Below are 13,603 nucleotides of genomic sequence, written 5' to 3' on the forward strand. Positions count from 1 at the left end.
ACCCTTTTGCTGAGAATGAATGGGGTTCGGCTGGATATGGCCAGTAGTTTTACATAGGGAGAGGAACCTTTCAGCACCTGTATCCCTTTAGAAAGCCAGTCACCTACTCTTCATTGACCTTTCGGCTTAAGACACTCATCTAGGTGTGGAGAGATTTCTTAGTACTTAAGAGCACTGGGTTGTTCTTCCAGAGGATCCAGGTTGATTTCCAACACCCATATGGTGACTTGCAACCATCTACAACTCCAGTTCCAGGGGGAGCTGATGCCTTCTTCTGGACTTCCTGGGCATCAGGCATGCATTTGGTACACAGATATACATGTAGACAAATCACTCATACACATAAAATTAGAAGTAAAGAAAAAAATTTTTTAAAGACTCATCTGAAGAAAATACTGGAGAGAGCTGTTTTAGTTAGGGTTTTTTATTGCTGTGAAGACACCATGACCATGGCAACTCTTATAAATGAAAACAATTAATTGGGGGTGACTCCCTTATAGTTTCAGAGGTTCAGTCCATTATCATCATGAGGAGCATGGAGGCATGCAGGCAGATGTAGTACTGGAGGAGTAGCTCAGAGTCCTACATCTTGCAGGCAACAGGAAGTCAACTGAGTGGTATCCTGAGCATAGGAAACCTCAGAGAGTGCCCCATCGTGACACACTTCCTCCAACAAGGCCATACCCACTCCAACAAAGCCACACCTCCTAAAAGTGCCACTCCCTATGAGATTATGGGGACCAATTACATTCAGACTACCACAAGAGCTCACTGAACTTTACATCTTAAAATAACATGTTGCAATGAGAAATATTTAAGCTTGGTGGAGAAAAAAAAATTCCTTGTCATTAACAACTTGTGCATTTTTAGTACATAACTGTAACATATGCCATTAAGAAGGAGATTCTTCAATGAAATTATGTCATTTTCTGTAAGAGACAGACAGAACTAAGTCCTTCAGCACTTCCTAGGACAACTGGGAGCCTGTCACTGACATATCCTTTAAAGGTATCCATGCATTATCGCAATGAACCAGGCACAAACGAATATCAGCAGCTGAAAATGTAAATGAGGAATGTACCACATTACTGCATATGGCCCATTTGGAATTTATTGCACTTGAAAAATAGCTTTATTTTCAAAGTCCATATGTACTATAAAGCAATTAATCACATCTGTGAGAAAGACCCGGAAGGTCCTTGGATTAAGTCACACAAACTTCTCTGAAAAAAAAAAAAAAAAAGGGAGTTGATTAGATCCCCAAACGACTTCCTCTTGTGTAAGTAATTATTATACATTATATCAAATATGTTTACTAGTCAAGTATTTATTTTTGAGGAACTAGACTGATTTATAAAGTGACTTAACACCACGAGTAGCAGCTCATCGATGGTGGGAGCCAATGAAAGAATCCGTACACGGCTTTTCCAGTAATGGGAATTGAACCCAGAACCTTGAACATGCTAGGCAAGGACTCTACCACTGAGCTATAACAGCAGCTGGCCCTTTCTTATTTTTCAGACAGGGTCTTTCTGAAGTGGCTTCAAGCTTGTGATCCTTTGGCTTCCGTCTCTCCAACAATTGGGGACACAGACTTTTGCCAGTGCTCCTGGGCTAGGGAATATTGAAAAACAGCAATACCCTGTAACTTTGCACGATGGTCAAGTGAGTGAAGACCATCACCAACAATCATCATGAAAACAGGAGGGACACCAATGGACACACATTTATCCAAGAGTTACACAACAGTGACACACTAGACTGTAATAAAAGTATTTATTACACAGTGTTCCAAATACAGACAGCTGATAGAGCACAACGCATGAAAATGCAGTAAGGTGTTTCTTCATACGGTTCCCTGCTGCTCCCACGTTCCCAGGGCCTTCGGAGTCAAATTTGACACAGGCTTCTGGAAACCGAGGACTGGCGGTCTTAGTGTTGGCAGAGCTGTGTAGATGGAGGCTTAGATGCCTGGTAGGGGCTGCCAGCCTCAGATACCTGCATTAGGTGCCTTTGGCTGAGGAACCCAGTTCTTCACTGGTCATGTCCTCTGCAAGACTCAAGGGCTGACTTTACTGTTTGGGTGCAAATATTCATAGTTGATTCCTATTCAGGAATGGTCAAAGGTAACACATTTTTTTTTTTTCTGTTTTGGACATGGCAGGAAGTAGATTCTAGGCAAGTCTGTTGAATGATCAAGTGTAATTTACACCGATCCCATTTATTGTGCTCACTCTAATCTCCTCAACAGATATAATGCTTCTGCTGTTGGCCAAATCGTTTTAAATTATTTGTTGCCTATCCCTGTCGGTCCCCCTCAATCTCCAATCCTACTTAATGGTTTAGCATTCTGAATTTACAGGCCAGTGACAATTTGCATAACTGTTTCCAATCCAACACTGTAGAGCCCATATCCTGCACCAACTCAGAGTTATTCACTGCTAACGTCTAAATCGGAGAAGTGAATAGGACAATTGTTTAGTGCTTTTTAAAGTCCCTGACCAAGACCAGTAGGGAAATCCCATTAGCCCCATTCATCGCATCTCTCATAAATCTAAAAGGAAAGCAAGTATCCAAAGCTTTATTCTTTAATAGTTCTTACTTGTAAAACCTTTGACAGGGCTTTATTCCAAATTGCTTCCAAATTACGGAAAGAATACTGAGAAATATGATGGGCAGTGAATCGTGATAGCTTCAGTCACCGAGTAAATAAGGAGAACAGTAAAAGGGACTAATCTTCAAGCAAACAGTGCGACGGGCCTCGGAGAGGCGGAAAAGAGCAGAGCTGTGGAATTCTTAAACTACCATCTGGCTCAATTCTCTTTCAGTGGGCAAGTTGAAGGGCCTTTTATTCGGTGCCCTCCAACTTATTCAAAAGGAGCAGTATTTGAATATTAATATTTCCATATAGTTAGGGGGTAAAAAAGAAAACCTTTTGTAACTAGAAAGGCATGTTTAAGAAAATAATGGGTAATCCTCTGGCTACACACGGAGAGCTGGGGAGAACCCTGTGGGTGGGAGGTTAGCTGGGGCCAGAGCATGGCCAAGGCCACCAGCAGTTTTTACCTCCAAGGCTTCCTCGTGGCGACAGCAAAAAACACAAGTGTCATTATGGTTTGGAATTTAGGCACAAGAGGTGTAAAATTAAGAAACCCATGAAGAAAAACCCAACGCAGCGATTCCTATTGCTTTATCGCACCCAAAGAGGCAGGGCTGAACTGCCGTGTAGGAAAATAAGGAAATAAGCTGGGGTTGAAGGCGGGTTTTTGTGAAATACACGCTTGTGTCATCATTTTATAGCAGACCCCTGACAGCTACCATTTTCTTTATGAAGCACTGGGTTCTTAGGTGAAACTCTAAGAGGTTTCCCCAAGAAGGTGTGCTGGGAAAGTTGAAAAGAAACATAGGAGTCCATGATTTCTCTTCAGCAAAGATGACTCGTTTTAAAAGACATTTCAGAATTCTCAGTGGTTGCAAAGAGGACACCAGGTCCTGCTGGCTGTGTGCCCCTCTACTCCTGCAGGCTGCAGGGCGGACCTGACTGTTTGCTTGAGGGTGTGGCATCTGCCATTGGGGAGGAAACACTGGCCTGTGTGGCCCTCTCATAGCAGGTTGATGTCCTTGTGCTGAGGGCCTCTGTTTTATCTCCTTTTGGTTCCACTCTTTGAGTTGACTTGGAATTACATGAGATTTCACTCACATACTTAATTATCAATTTTCTCTTTCTTTCTCTTCTAGTTTCATGATTTTGACATGAAAAAAAAATATTTCTAAGAAACAGGCCAGAGCTGAACTTGATGACTCATTTTCTCTTTTAGGCATGGTTGTGAATATAAGTCACAACATATGGCTTGTCTGAACTGACTTTGATATATTTTACTCATTTGAAAAAAAATGCACTTTTATGATTATATGTATATATTTAGTTTGACTGTAAATGTCTAAAAGCATAAATATGTAATTGATTTTAGAATATGTCGATAGACATATACACAAAACAGACATGTATTTCTATTTGTGTATGAAAAACTTTGAAAATTCAGCTTGTGTGGTGTAACCCTATAATTAGTATGCATTCAAATACATAAAGAGAAGATCCAGGGGGAAAATGTCAAAAGGCACAGTGACAAGGATGTAGTATTCTCTTGGCAAAAACTGACGACTGGGCATAGATTTCATCTTATGGCTGTTACTCCCTTGTATGTGAGGATATACCCTGCTTTCCAGTTGTTTCTAGAGTGTTATGACCTGCTTTTACACTCTGCAATGACCCCGATTCTCTTCCTCCTCATTCCGTCATTACCTCATCCTACTCGACGTCTAGAGTTGTCTATTTACCCATGTAAAATATTTACACTCGGTCTAACAAACAATCACTGCAATTGCCACAAACTGAAATAGTTTTTATGACCTGCTGAAAAATGATTTTGGAAAAGTACACTGCACCCAAATCTCACATATTCCTTCAGTCTGACCTCTGGGAAGCCTCAGTTTCAAATGCTTTCTCTCAACACAAATCGGTCCACCCTAGCACAACTGAGCCATTGCTTAGCTTAAGAAGTCTGGGTATCACGGGCAGCCAAGAGGTGTTAATCAGTGATTATAATAATAGTGTTTAAAAACATTAAACTGCTAAAACAATAGGTACCTTTTTAAAATGGGCAAGTACTGCGTATTTCTGCTTTGGGATTAGACTGTTTACACTATTATTGACTTTATGTTTATTAAATACATCTATTTGGTTTTGTTTCCCATTACTTAGAAATGAACTCATATCAAGAGGGTTAATTGCACACATTAACCTCTGAAATATGATGAAAGGTGTCGTGTAGATTTATGAAGACATTAGATAAACCTTGGCGGTTGCTGTTTTTGCACCAATAGTTAAACATCTCCTGAATGCTGTCCGGAGCTAACACTACATGTTTGAGAGGACACCCAAAATCGCTATAAGAAAAACACTCCGTGGGGAATACTAGGAGTTTTCATATCTACTTAAGGTGCCCTTACAAAAAGAGTTATATAAACATCACCTTGGGGACTGGAGTAGTGAACCATAAGCAATTATTGAGCGCCTGCTGTGTACCAGGGCACCGCAGTCTTTGTGGCTTAACCTTCACTTCGTGTTTCCTAATTTCTCAGTTGGATGAAGTTGTGGGAATTACGCCGATGGCCTGAAATCAAGGCGGCGAGGCCAAGGTTGTGAAAAATTACATAACTCCTGGGAGAGACGACGGGGCTTTTGCTCGGCCGGCCTGGCTAAAGGTTTCCCTTCCCCGCCGGCTCCTTACCACCTCGGAGGCCCAACAGACAACTTTGCTTCCCAGCCCCTTCTCCCTCTTTTGTCTGCTCGTCAGACTCGTTTTCCACCTTCGGAGCGCTCCCTTTAGACGTGAAAACAAACACAGGAACGCGGGTTGGCAAGGAGATCGGAGGCACGAGGGGAAAGAGCAGCTCCGGGCCGCGAGCGCCGGCAGCCTGGGTCCCCGCTCCCCGGGGCCGGGTCTAGCGCGCCAGGCCGGGCGAGGCAGCACTGGGCGAGCGGGCGAGCGGGCGAGCGCTCGGCGGCGGCGCCGGGGGCCGAGTCCAGTCCGCGTTTTGCGAGTGCGCAGCAGCCCTCGGAGAGAAGCGGATAATAGTTGCTCCGGCTCGCTCGGCTCCCTCACGCCGCGCTGGGCCCGATAGGCTCAGGCAAGTCGTGCATTTCCCCCCCATATCCGGGTTAGAGAGGGGGGAAAAAAAAAAGAGAGAGAGGAGAGAGAGCGAGAGTGAGGGAGAGAGACAGACAAGAGAGAGAAAAGTTTCATTGCAAGCGGAACTAAAAAACTTTCCGGCGGCCCAGGCCGGAGCGGGCGCGGGCCCCCGAGCGCAAAGGCGCGCCCCCGGCGGGCGGCCCGGGGCTGCGGGGTTGTAAGGGGGGGGGTATTGGGGAGGGAGGGCGCCGCGCTTCCCCGCGGGCCGCGTGGATGCGCGCAGGAGGGGCGGCCGGCTGCGAGTGGGGACATTGTCTCCCCCCACCCCGCCCGGCCGCGCCACGCCGCGGCGATCATGGCCGCGCGGGCAGCAGCGGCGTCGGCGCGGGCACGGGCGGGCAGCGGCGAGCGGCGGGCGCCCTCGGGGCCGCGGCCGGCGCCCGGGGCCCGGGACCTGGAGGCGGGCGCGCGCGGCGCGGTGGCGGCGGCGGCGGCTCCGGGCCCCATACTGGGGGGCGGCGACGGCGGCCTGAATAATGTGCACCACCACCCCCTGCACCCCCGTCACGACCTGAACATGGCCCATAGTGCGAGCGCCGCGGCCGCCGCTAGCTCCAACAGCGCGCAGAGCGGCGGCTCCGAGGCGGCTCTCAAGGAGGGTGCAAGCGCCGCCGCGCTGTCCTCCTCCTCCTCCTCCTCCGCCGCCGCCGCCGCCGCGGCCGCCGCCGTCGCGGCCTCTTCCTCCTCGGCGGGCCCCAGCTCGGCCATGGAGACCGGGCTGCTCCCCAACCACAAACTGAAAGCCGTTGGCGAGGCCCCCGCTGCACCGCCCCATCAGCAGCAGCAGCAGCAGCACCACCACCACCATGCCCACCACCACCACCATCACCACCATGCCCACCACCTCCACCACCTCCACCACCACCACCACCACCACCACGCACTACAGCAGCAGCTAAACCAGTTCCAGCAGCCGCAGCCGCCGCAGCCACCGCCACAGCAGCAGCCGCCACCACCGCCGCCGCCGCCGCCGCCGCAGCAGCAGCATCCCACTGCCAACAACAGCCTGGGCGGCGCGGGCGGCGGCGGCGGCGGCGGCGGCGGCGGCGGCGGCGCGCCTCAGCCCGGCCCGGACATGGAGCAGCCGCAACATGGAGGCGCCAAGGACAGTGCCGCGGGCAGTCAGGCCGACCCGCAGGGCCAGCCTCTGCTGAGCAAGCCGGGCGACGAGGACGACGCGCCGCCCAAGATGGGGGAGCCGGCGGGCAGCCGCTATGAGCACCCGGGCCTGGGCGCGCAGCAGCCACCCGCGCCGGTCGCCGTGCCCGGGGGCGGCGGGGGCGGCCCGGCGGCCGTCTCGGAGTTTAATAATTACTATGGCAGCGCTGCCCCTGCTAGCGGCGGCCCCGGCGGCCGCGCTGGGCCTTGCTTTGATCAACATGGCGGACAACAAAGCCCCGGGATGGGGATGATGCACTCCGCCTCTGCCGCCGCCGGGGCCCCCAGCAGCATGGACCCCCTGCAGAACTCCCACGAAGGGTACCCCAACAGCCAGTACAACCATTATCCGGGCTACAGCCGGCCCGGCGCGGGCGGCGGCGGCGGCGGCGGCGGCGGCGGAGGAGGAGGAGGCAGCGGAGGAGGTGGAGGAGGAGGAGGAGCAGGAGGAGCAGGAGGAGCAGGAGGAGCAGCGGCAGCGGCAGCAGGAGCCGGAGCTGTGGCGGCGGCGGCGGCGGCCGCGGCGGCGGCGGCGGCGGCGGCAGCAGCAGGAGGAGGCGGCGGCGGTGGCGGCGGCGGCGGCTATGGGGGCTCGTCCTCGGGGTACGGGGTGCTGAGCTCCCCGCGGCAGCAGGGCGGCGGCATGATGATGGGCCCCGGGGGCGGCGGGGCCGCGAGCCTCAGCAAGGCGGCCGCCGGCGCGGCGGCAGCGGCGGGGGGCTTCCAGCGCTTCGCCGGCCAGAACCAGCACCCGTCGGGGGCCACGCCGACCCTCAACCAGCTGCTCACCTCGCCCAGCCCCATGATGCGGAGCTACGGCGGCAGCTACCCCGACTACAGCAGCCCCAGCGCGCCGCCGCCGCCGCCGTCGCAGCCCCAGTCCCAGGCGGCGGCGGCGGCGGCGGGGGCGGCGGCGGGTGGCCAGCAGGCGGCCGCGGGCATGGGCTTGGGCAAGGACCTGGGCGCCCAGTACGCCGCTGCCAGCCCGGCCTGGGCGGCCGCGCAACAAAGGAGTCACCCGGCGATGAGCCCCGGCACCCCCGGACCGACCATGGGCAGATCCCAGGTAACCCCCGCGCCGGCCGGGCCTGCTTCCGCCCGGGCCTCGCGCTGCGAGCCCGACTTTCTTTCTTCGCCGGGTACTTTTTCCCCGGCGGCTTGGCGGGGGTGGTGGGGGCGCGGCGCCGCCCGGCCAAGTCCGGAGCTGGCGGGGTCGGGGAACCGGGCCGCCCCGCGCCCTCCCGGAGCTGCTGCTTGCGCACCCGCGCCAGGCCCGGGACGGGACCGCGGTCCCCCCAAGGCCGCGCCCGCCCGGGAGGGCTCTCGGGGCGGCGGGCTCCGCGGCCCGCCCGGCCTGGCTCCGCCGGCGCCCACGGTGTGGCCCGAGTGGGCGCGGGGAGAGAGCAACTTTCTCTCTCCTCCGGGCCCCGGTCGGTTTGCCATTCCCCTGCGAGGTAGAGGCAGGGAAAACGAGGTTAGCTTTGTGACAGCCGTGGCTGTTGGAGTTTGGATGTTTACCAGCAGGAATAAGACCCAGATATACAACGACGCGGAGGCGAAATATTGTAAAATAACATCGATTCGTTCCTAAGAATAGCCGGGGAGATCCATTATGGGGCTTAGGGCTGCTTGGAAGGAGTCACCTTCAACCGGGAGGCGATGTGGAAGGAATAGATTCCGGATCGATGGAACTTATTTTGATCATGGGTTAGACTTTCCTTTTTATTCAGCAAACCTAGTAAGGTAGTAGGCCAGTGAAAATGGATCTTTCTGGATCGCATTTATGTAGATTTTCTTGATTTTGATGTCGCCCGAGTCCTACAGCGATGTTAGGTAGTGTCTTGCGCTCTGGCTGTCTCTTGCTAGTAGGCTGAGCCTAAAGACTGACTTGATCTCCTTTGCAAGGTTTGGAATTTGAATTGTGGAGGTAAACTGGCTGTAATAGTCTCCAGACAGCTGCCTCTGAGTTGACATCTAATCTGCCATCTGATTGGCTCCCCTCTCACCATTGGGCATTTAGCACTGCTGATGTAAATAGAAGTGCGGAGCAGTACAGTCACAAAAATTCCTGCCACAAATAATAACTGAACTCTAGTCCAAGCGGATGGGAGGTTGAATACTATTTAGAGCTTAAATTGTTATGAATCATAGTTAGTAATAAGAGGATTGAATACAGAGAAACATGCTGTTGTCCAGTATTGGGCATTTATAAAACTCGGGTCTTTTGATGACACAGTCTTACAATATGAGCATCACACTGACCGTGGACTTTAATTGTAGACTGAAGATAGGTGCATTGAGAAGTAACAACAAATAATAAAGCACAGATCGTACGAGTTTGGGCTTTGTAAAGCTTTTTATGAAAGTCTACTTTTTAACAGAGTTAACTGTGAATATATTTTAATTCCATCATCGCATAGTTTAATACGATAAAATTTCAGTATTCCCATATGCAATAATATTTCTTGCTGATATTTAATTATCTAAATTCAGAAGAAAGCTATATATTTGGTGATTCTTAATTAGCTTAAAACCAGAATAGAGCTATGCATTTTTAGTGATTTGTGTTCTCGTAATTATTTTAAAGCTGATCATGTGGAGGAGTAATACTTAGAATTGGCATGTTTTAAAATCCATGAAATGAATCTAATTTTTGTAGAGAACAATTGACTAAAAGAGACAATGAGTATTTCTGTGAAATTCTAGAAACCCTATTTTCTTCTGGTTTGTAGCGTGTAGAAATGCCTGCCCCCCAATACTGTTTTCTTCCACTTGATTGTTCTGTTAGGGCTAAGTAATGTGAGCCTTGTTTGAACCCCTTATGAACCAGAGCAGGCGTATTATAGGCAAGTTGTACTGGGTACTGTTTCTTCCAAATAATTTTTCCTCTGTGCACATCTTACTGCTGTGAAGTTTTGTGATGTTTTTTAGTCTGCTAGAAAGGAATAGCAACGGTTCTTTCTATTTAGCTCATTTGTTTTAGGAGGGTATATTTTAATAGTTGTGTATTTGAGGAGAGACTTGTCAGCTAAAGGCCTTAATTTAACAAGTGATTGACTCCTAGTTGGACGTTGGTACCTGATATCTGCTACTTCCAAATCTGCATAGTCCATGGAGTTCTACTTGAATAAAAATTTCCCTGTTCTTGATGGGAAACTTGTGATTTCAATTTTAGTTTTTGATCCACACAGTAAATGTGAAAGAGAAGCCCATATTATAATTAAAATTCTCATCTTTGTAAATTATAAAGGGAGGAAGTTAGAGGCAGACATAGGTTCGTGTTGCTTTTAGGATATTGTTTCTTAATGGTACCAATCATTGTAAGTTTTTTTTTGTTTGTTTTCTTGGAATGAGAGTGTATCCATTATGGCCTCAGTGTGGCCCTTGGGAATAGCTTTTTTTATCTCTGAGAAAAAAAGGACAGACTTATGACCTCAATTCACAGATTTCTCTTAGGTGCCTTACCGATAACATGTTTCTTTTTATACTTTTGTTTTTTTTCCTTTTGTTTTGCTTTTGGAAGAACAGTATTATTTAGTATTTGTTACAATAATTGTGCTAGGTAGCCACTTGTCCATAGTATTAAATTGAACTAGACTATAGGTCATAAAATATACAGTCATATTAAATAATTGAAAAATAAATCTTTTTTTTTTGGCTTTTAATACATTTAGTTTCATTTTTGATTTTTAGGCAAATGGCTTGTGTGGAGTGACAGGTTTTTTTTGTTTGTTTGTTTTTGTTACTAGGAACAAAACCTACCTACTGTGGGTAGAGGTCTTTTAAAGGTTGAAACAAACCATTTTATGATTTAGTTTGTTCCTTTTTCTTCTTCTTCTTCTTTTTTTTTTTTTTTCAGTAAGTATTTAGATAGATCAATCTCAAAAGGAGTCCTAAAGACTGCTCACATACATAAACTTTCAGGAAGTACACATTTGTCTGGAATTCTGTGCCTGCTATTTTATCTTTAGTTTATAGACTGTAGTAAAATATAATAATAAAAAGTGCTATTTACCATTGGAAAAAAGCAGCTAGTTTAAGCTTACAAGGCAAGAAACCCCAGGATCCTTCCTTATTCCTTAAAATGACTCTAAGATACAGTGTCTCATAAGATCCATCCCTCGTCTCTTCCATGAAACCTTAGGTTAGTTGATATTTCAGATCTCATTAAGACATCTTGACGGCCTAAATTTATATATTTGCCTAGGTATGGATGGTGGTTATCTGGTTAGGTGAATTTAATAGCAATGGTTCATACAAAAGGCTTGTTAATTAAGGAAGAAACACAAGACCCTCAAATTTAAAAAAAAGTCTGTAGTTTTTAATTTTTAGTTGTATGAGATGAAAATATTTATAGCTCAAAATGAGTTTTGTTAGACACCTTGATTTTTGTATTACTTATTTTTGACTATTTTTGTTTTTATAATAGTAATCAGTTTTAAAAGTCAGCTAATATAAAATTATAATTAATATTAAATTAGGTTTATTCCAGGGTCCTGTTGTTATGTTTACTCTGTAGTTGGAAACAACCTTTCTTCTTTTTTCCTCTTGGTTTTGCTTGTCTGGATTTAAGAATGCATTTTTGTCCAGGCTTTGGCCCTTGCATTTTTCTCAGTATCGTATTGTGTGAGAAGTGTGTCATGGGTAAGGGCATAATCCAGATCATGCAGGGACACTTTCACTAATGCACTTAACCTCTGAATAGCCTGCTTCTTCTCTGGAGTTGAGGAGAATAACATCTTCACTCTGCCATGAGAACACCATTAATTCTAGTTTGAGAACTAATTTGAAAAATATAGAACTAGCTACAGGAAGATGTGCTAATTTTACTGGCCACAGCCGTTTTTTTAAAGAAAACTGGTATGGTAGGCTTGTTTAGTTTTTAGAGCTGTTTCTCATTAATGGTCCCTATCCCTTTATAATTTGGGCTGGTGTATGTGCAAAGATGACTTCGGATAGAGCAGGAACATCGATTCCCTAGGATACACACCAGCTTCACATCACCATCGGCAAACCCAGAAGGAGATCCCTTTCTTTATTTAACCCTGTCCTTTCTCGGGAGGGTTGACTTAAAATTTATCAGGGTCTGTGAAATTTCCAGCTTGTTTTGGGAGCAGAGCAGATGCGGTTGGGCCGGGAGGTTTCGGGAGCTGGCCTCTTGCCTAGCTTTTTTTTTTTTTTTTTTTTTTTTTGCCATTGCTGGGTCCAGCTGTCGCTGCCCAGGCCCTGGAGCCCTATGCTCCCAGCCGTATTCTGTGGATCATTCCACTTTCATTTTGGACTGTATGTAGATTTGTAAACTTGAGGTTGATATTTATGTTTGATAAAACTGCCGTGTTACTTAAAACAACAGATTTATGGGAAGCTGAAAATGAATATTAATAAGATTCCCATTAATTTTTTTTTGCAATATTTACATTTTCAAAATGGATGTTATGAAATTTTTATGGCACTATAGCAGTGCTATTTTTACTTAAGGGGCCATATCCACTTCTTAGGCAGTTTTGGAACTGGGGTGTTTTGGGCTGCGTGTGTCTTTTCAGGAGTGTTCTTTGCAAAGGAGGCTTTTGCTTTTGCGGTTCTCTGTGGACAGGGAACGTCATGCTGCATGCTTCCTGTGTATGCACACTTGCTGTGTGTGCACACTTGCTGTGTATGCACACTTGCTGTTGTGTATGCACTCTTGGAGCTGTGTGTGCATGTTTGCTTTGTATACAGGCTTGCTGTATGTACAAGCTTGTTGTGTATGCACGCTTACTGTGAATGCTATGTACGCACAATTGCCATGTAGGCATGCTTGTGTAGGCATGCTTGAAGCTGTGTATGCATGTTGGAGGCCAAGGAATCCCAGGACCCATTCCCTCTTCCCCGAGGTGTGGGGGAGGAGCACTGGGCAGGACTGTACATCCACCAAGAAGGCGTTTATGCATCGTAGATGCAGAGTATTACACGGTGCAGCTAGGCCCAGTTAGGAGACTATTTGCATAAGACTAATGACCCTTTTTGGTTTAATTAGGTGATTGAATGAATTAACTCTGGTCTGAAACCTTGATATGCTTTAGTGGCCTTTTTCTCTTCAAAAGTCAATGACTAGAAACAGATTCAGGTATCATTTAGTTACTACCTGTGTGTCTCTAGGACTCTACTCAGTTTACCCTATGCTTACATTTGAATAAATATACTATTCAATATACATTTACTGTAGTATCTTACAATTTACACCAAGTGAATTTACCAAAGTATAATAGGCATGTCTCCTGTAAGGGTTCATCAAATGTATTTTGAAGTTTTTTTTTTAATTAAAATTTTCTTATTTTTTTTATTTTTAAAGACAGTTTTGTGTACCTCAGGCCAGCCTGGAACTTGGCATATAGCAGAGGCTGGCCTTGAACTTCAGATGCTTGCGCTCATGTGCTGGGATTACTTGTGTGGGCTACTACTACAGTGGATTTTATGCATTCCTGGGATTGAACCCAGGGCTTTGTGTATGCCGGGTAGGAACTCTACTCATTTGGAACAATTTTAAGCAAACTGTTTCTTAAAAGTGACTTACATTTAAGAAGGCTTCAGCAGGTTGTTTCCAAACTCCGTTCCACATGGATCTATGCCAGGTTTGTTCGAAGGCTGCTATGTGACGGAGGAATTAATGATGAGATTAGTTGGTTTCATACATCGTGTTTACTTCCATGACA

At 47.4% G+C, this 13,603-nt stretch overlaps 1 protein-coding gene across 1 annotated transcript in view; it reads left to right on the forward strand.

The window, feature by feature from the left end:
• The first annotated feature begins 6,444 nt into the window (after positions 1-6,444).
• The window catches only part of Arid1b (AT-rich interaction domain 1B), a 379,722-nt gene continuing 372,563 nt past the window's right edge, over positions 6,445-13,603 (forward strand). Inside the window, exon 1 of the mRNA XM_059272809.1 lies at positions 6,445-7,977. Coding sequence (XP_059128792.1) covers positions 6,460-7,977 — 1,518 coding nt within the window. The 5' untranslated portion in view covers positions 6,445-6,459. The remainder of the gene's footprint in view (positions 7,978-13,603) is intronic.

This window comes from Peromyscus eremicus, chromosome 8b, assembly GCF_949786415.1.
Source record: "Peromyscus eremicus chromosome 8b, PerEre_H2_v1, whole genome shotgun sequence".
NCBI classification, from domain to species: domain Eukaryota; kingdom Metazoa; phylum Chordata; class Mammalia; order Rodentia; family Cricetidae; genus Peromyscus; species Peromyscus eremicus.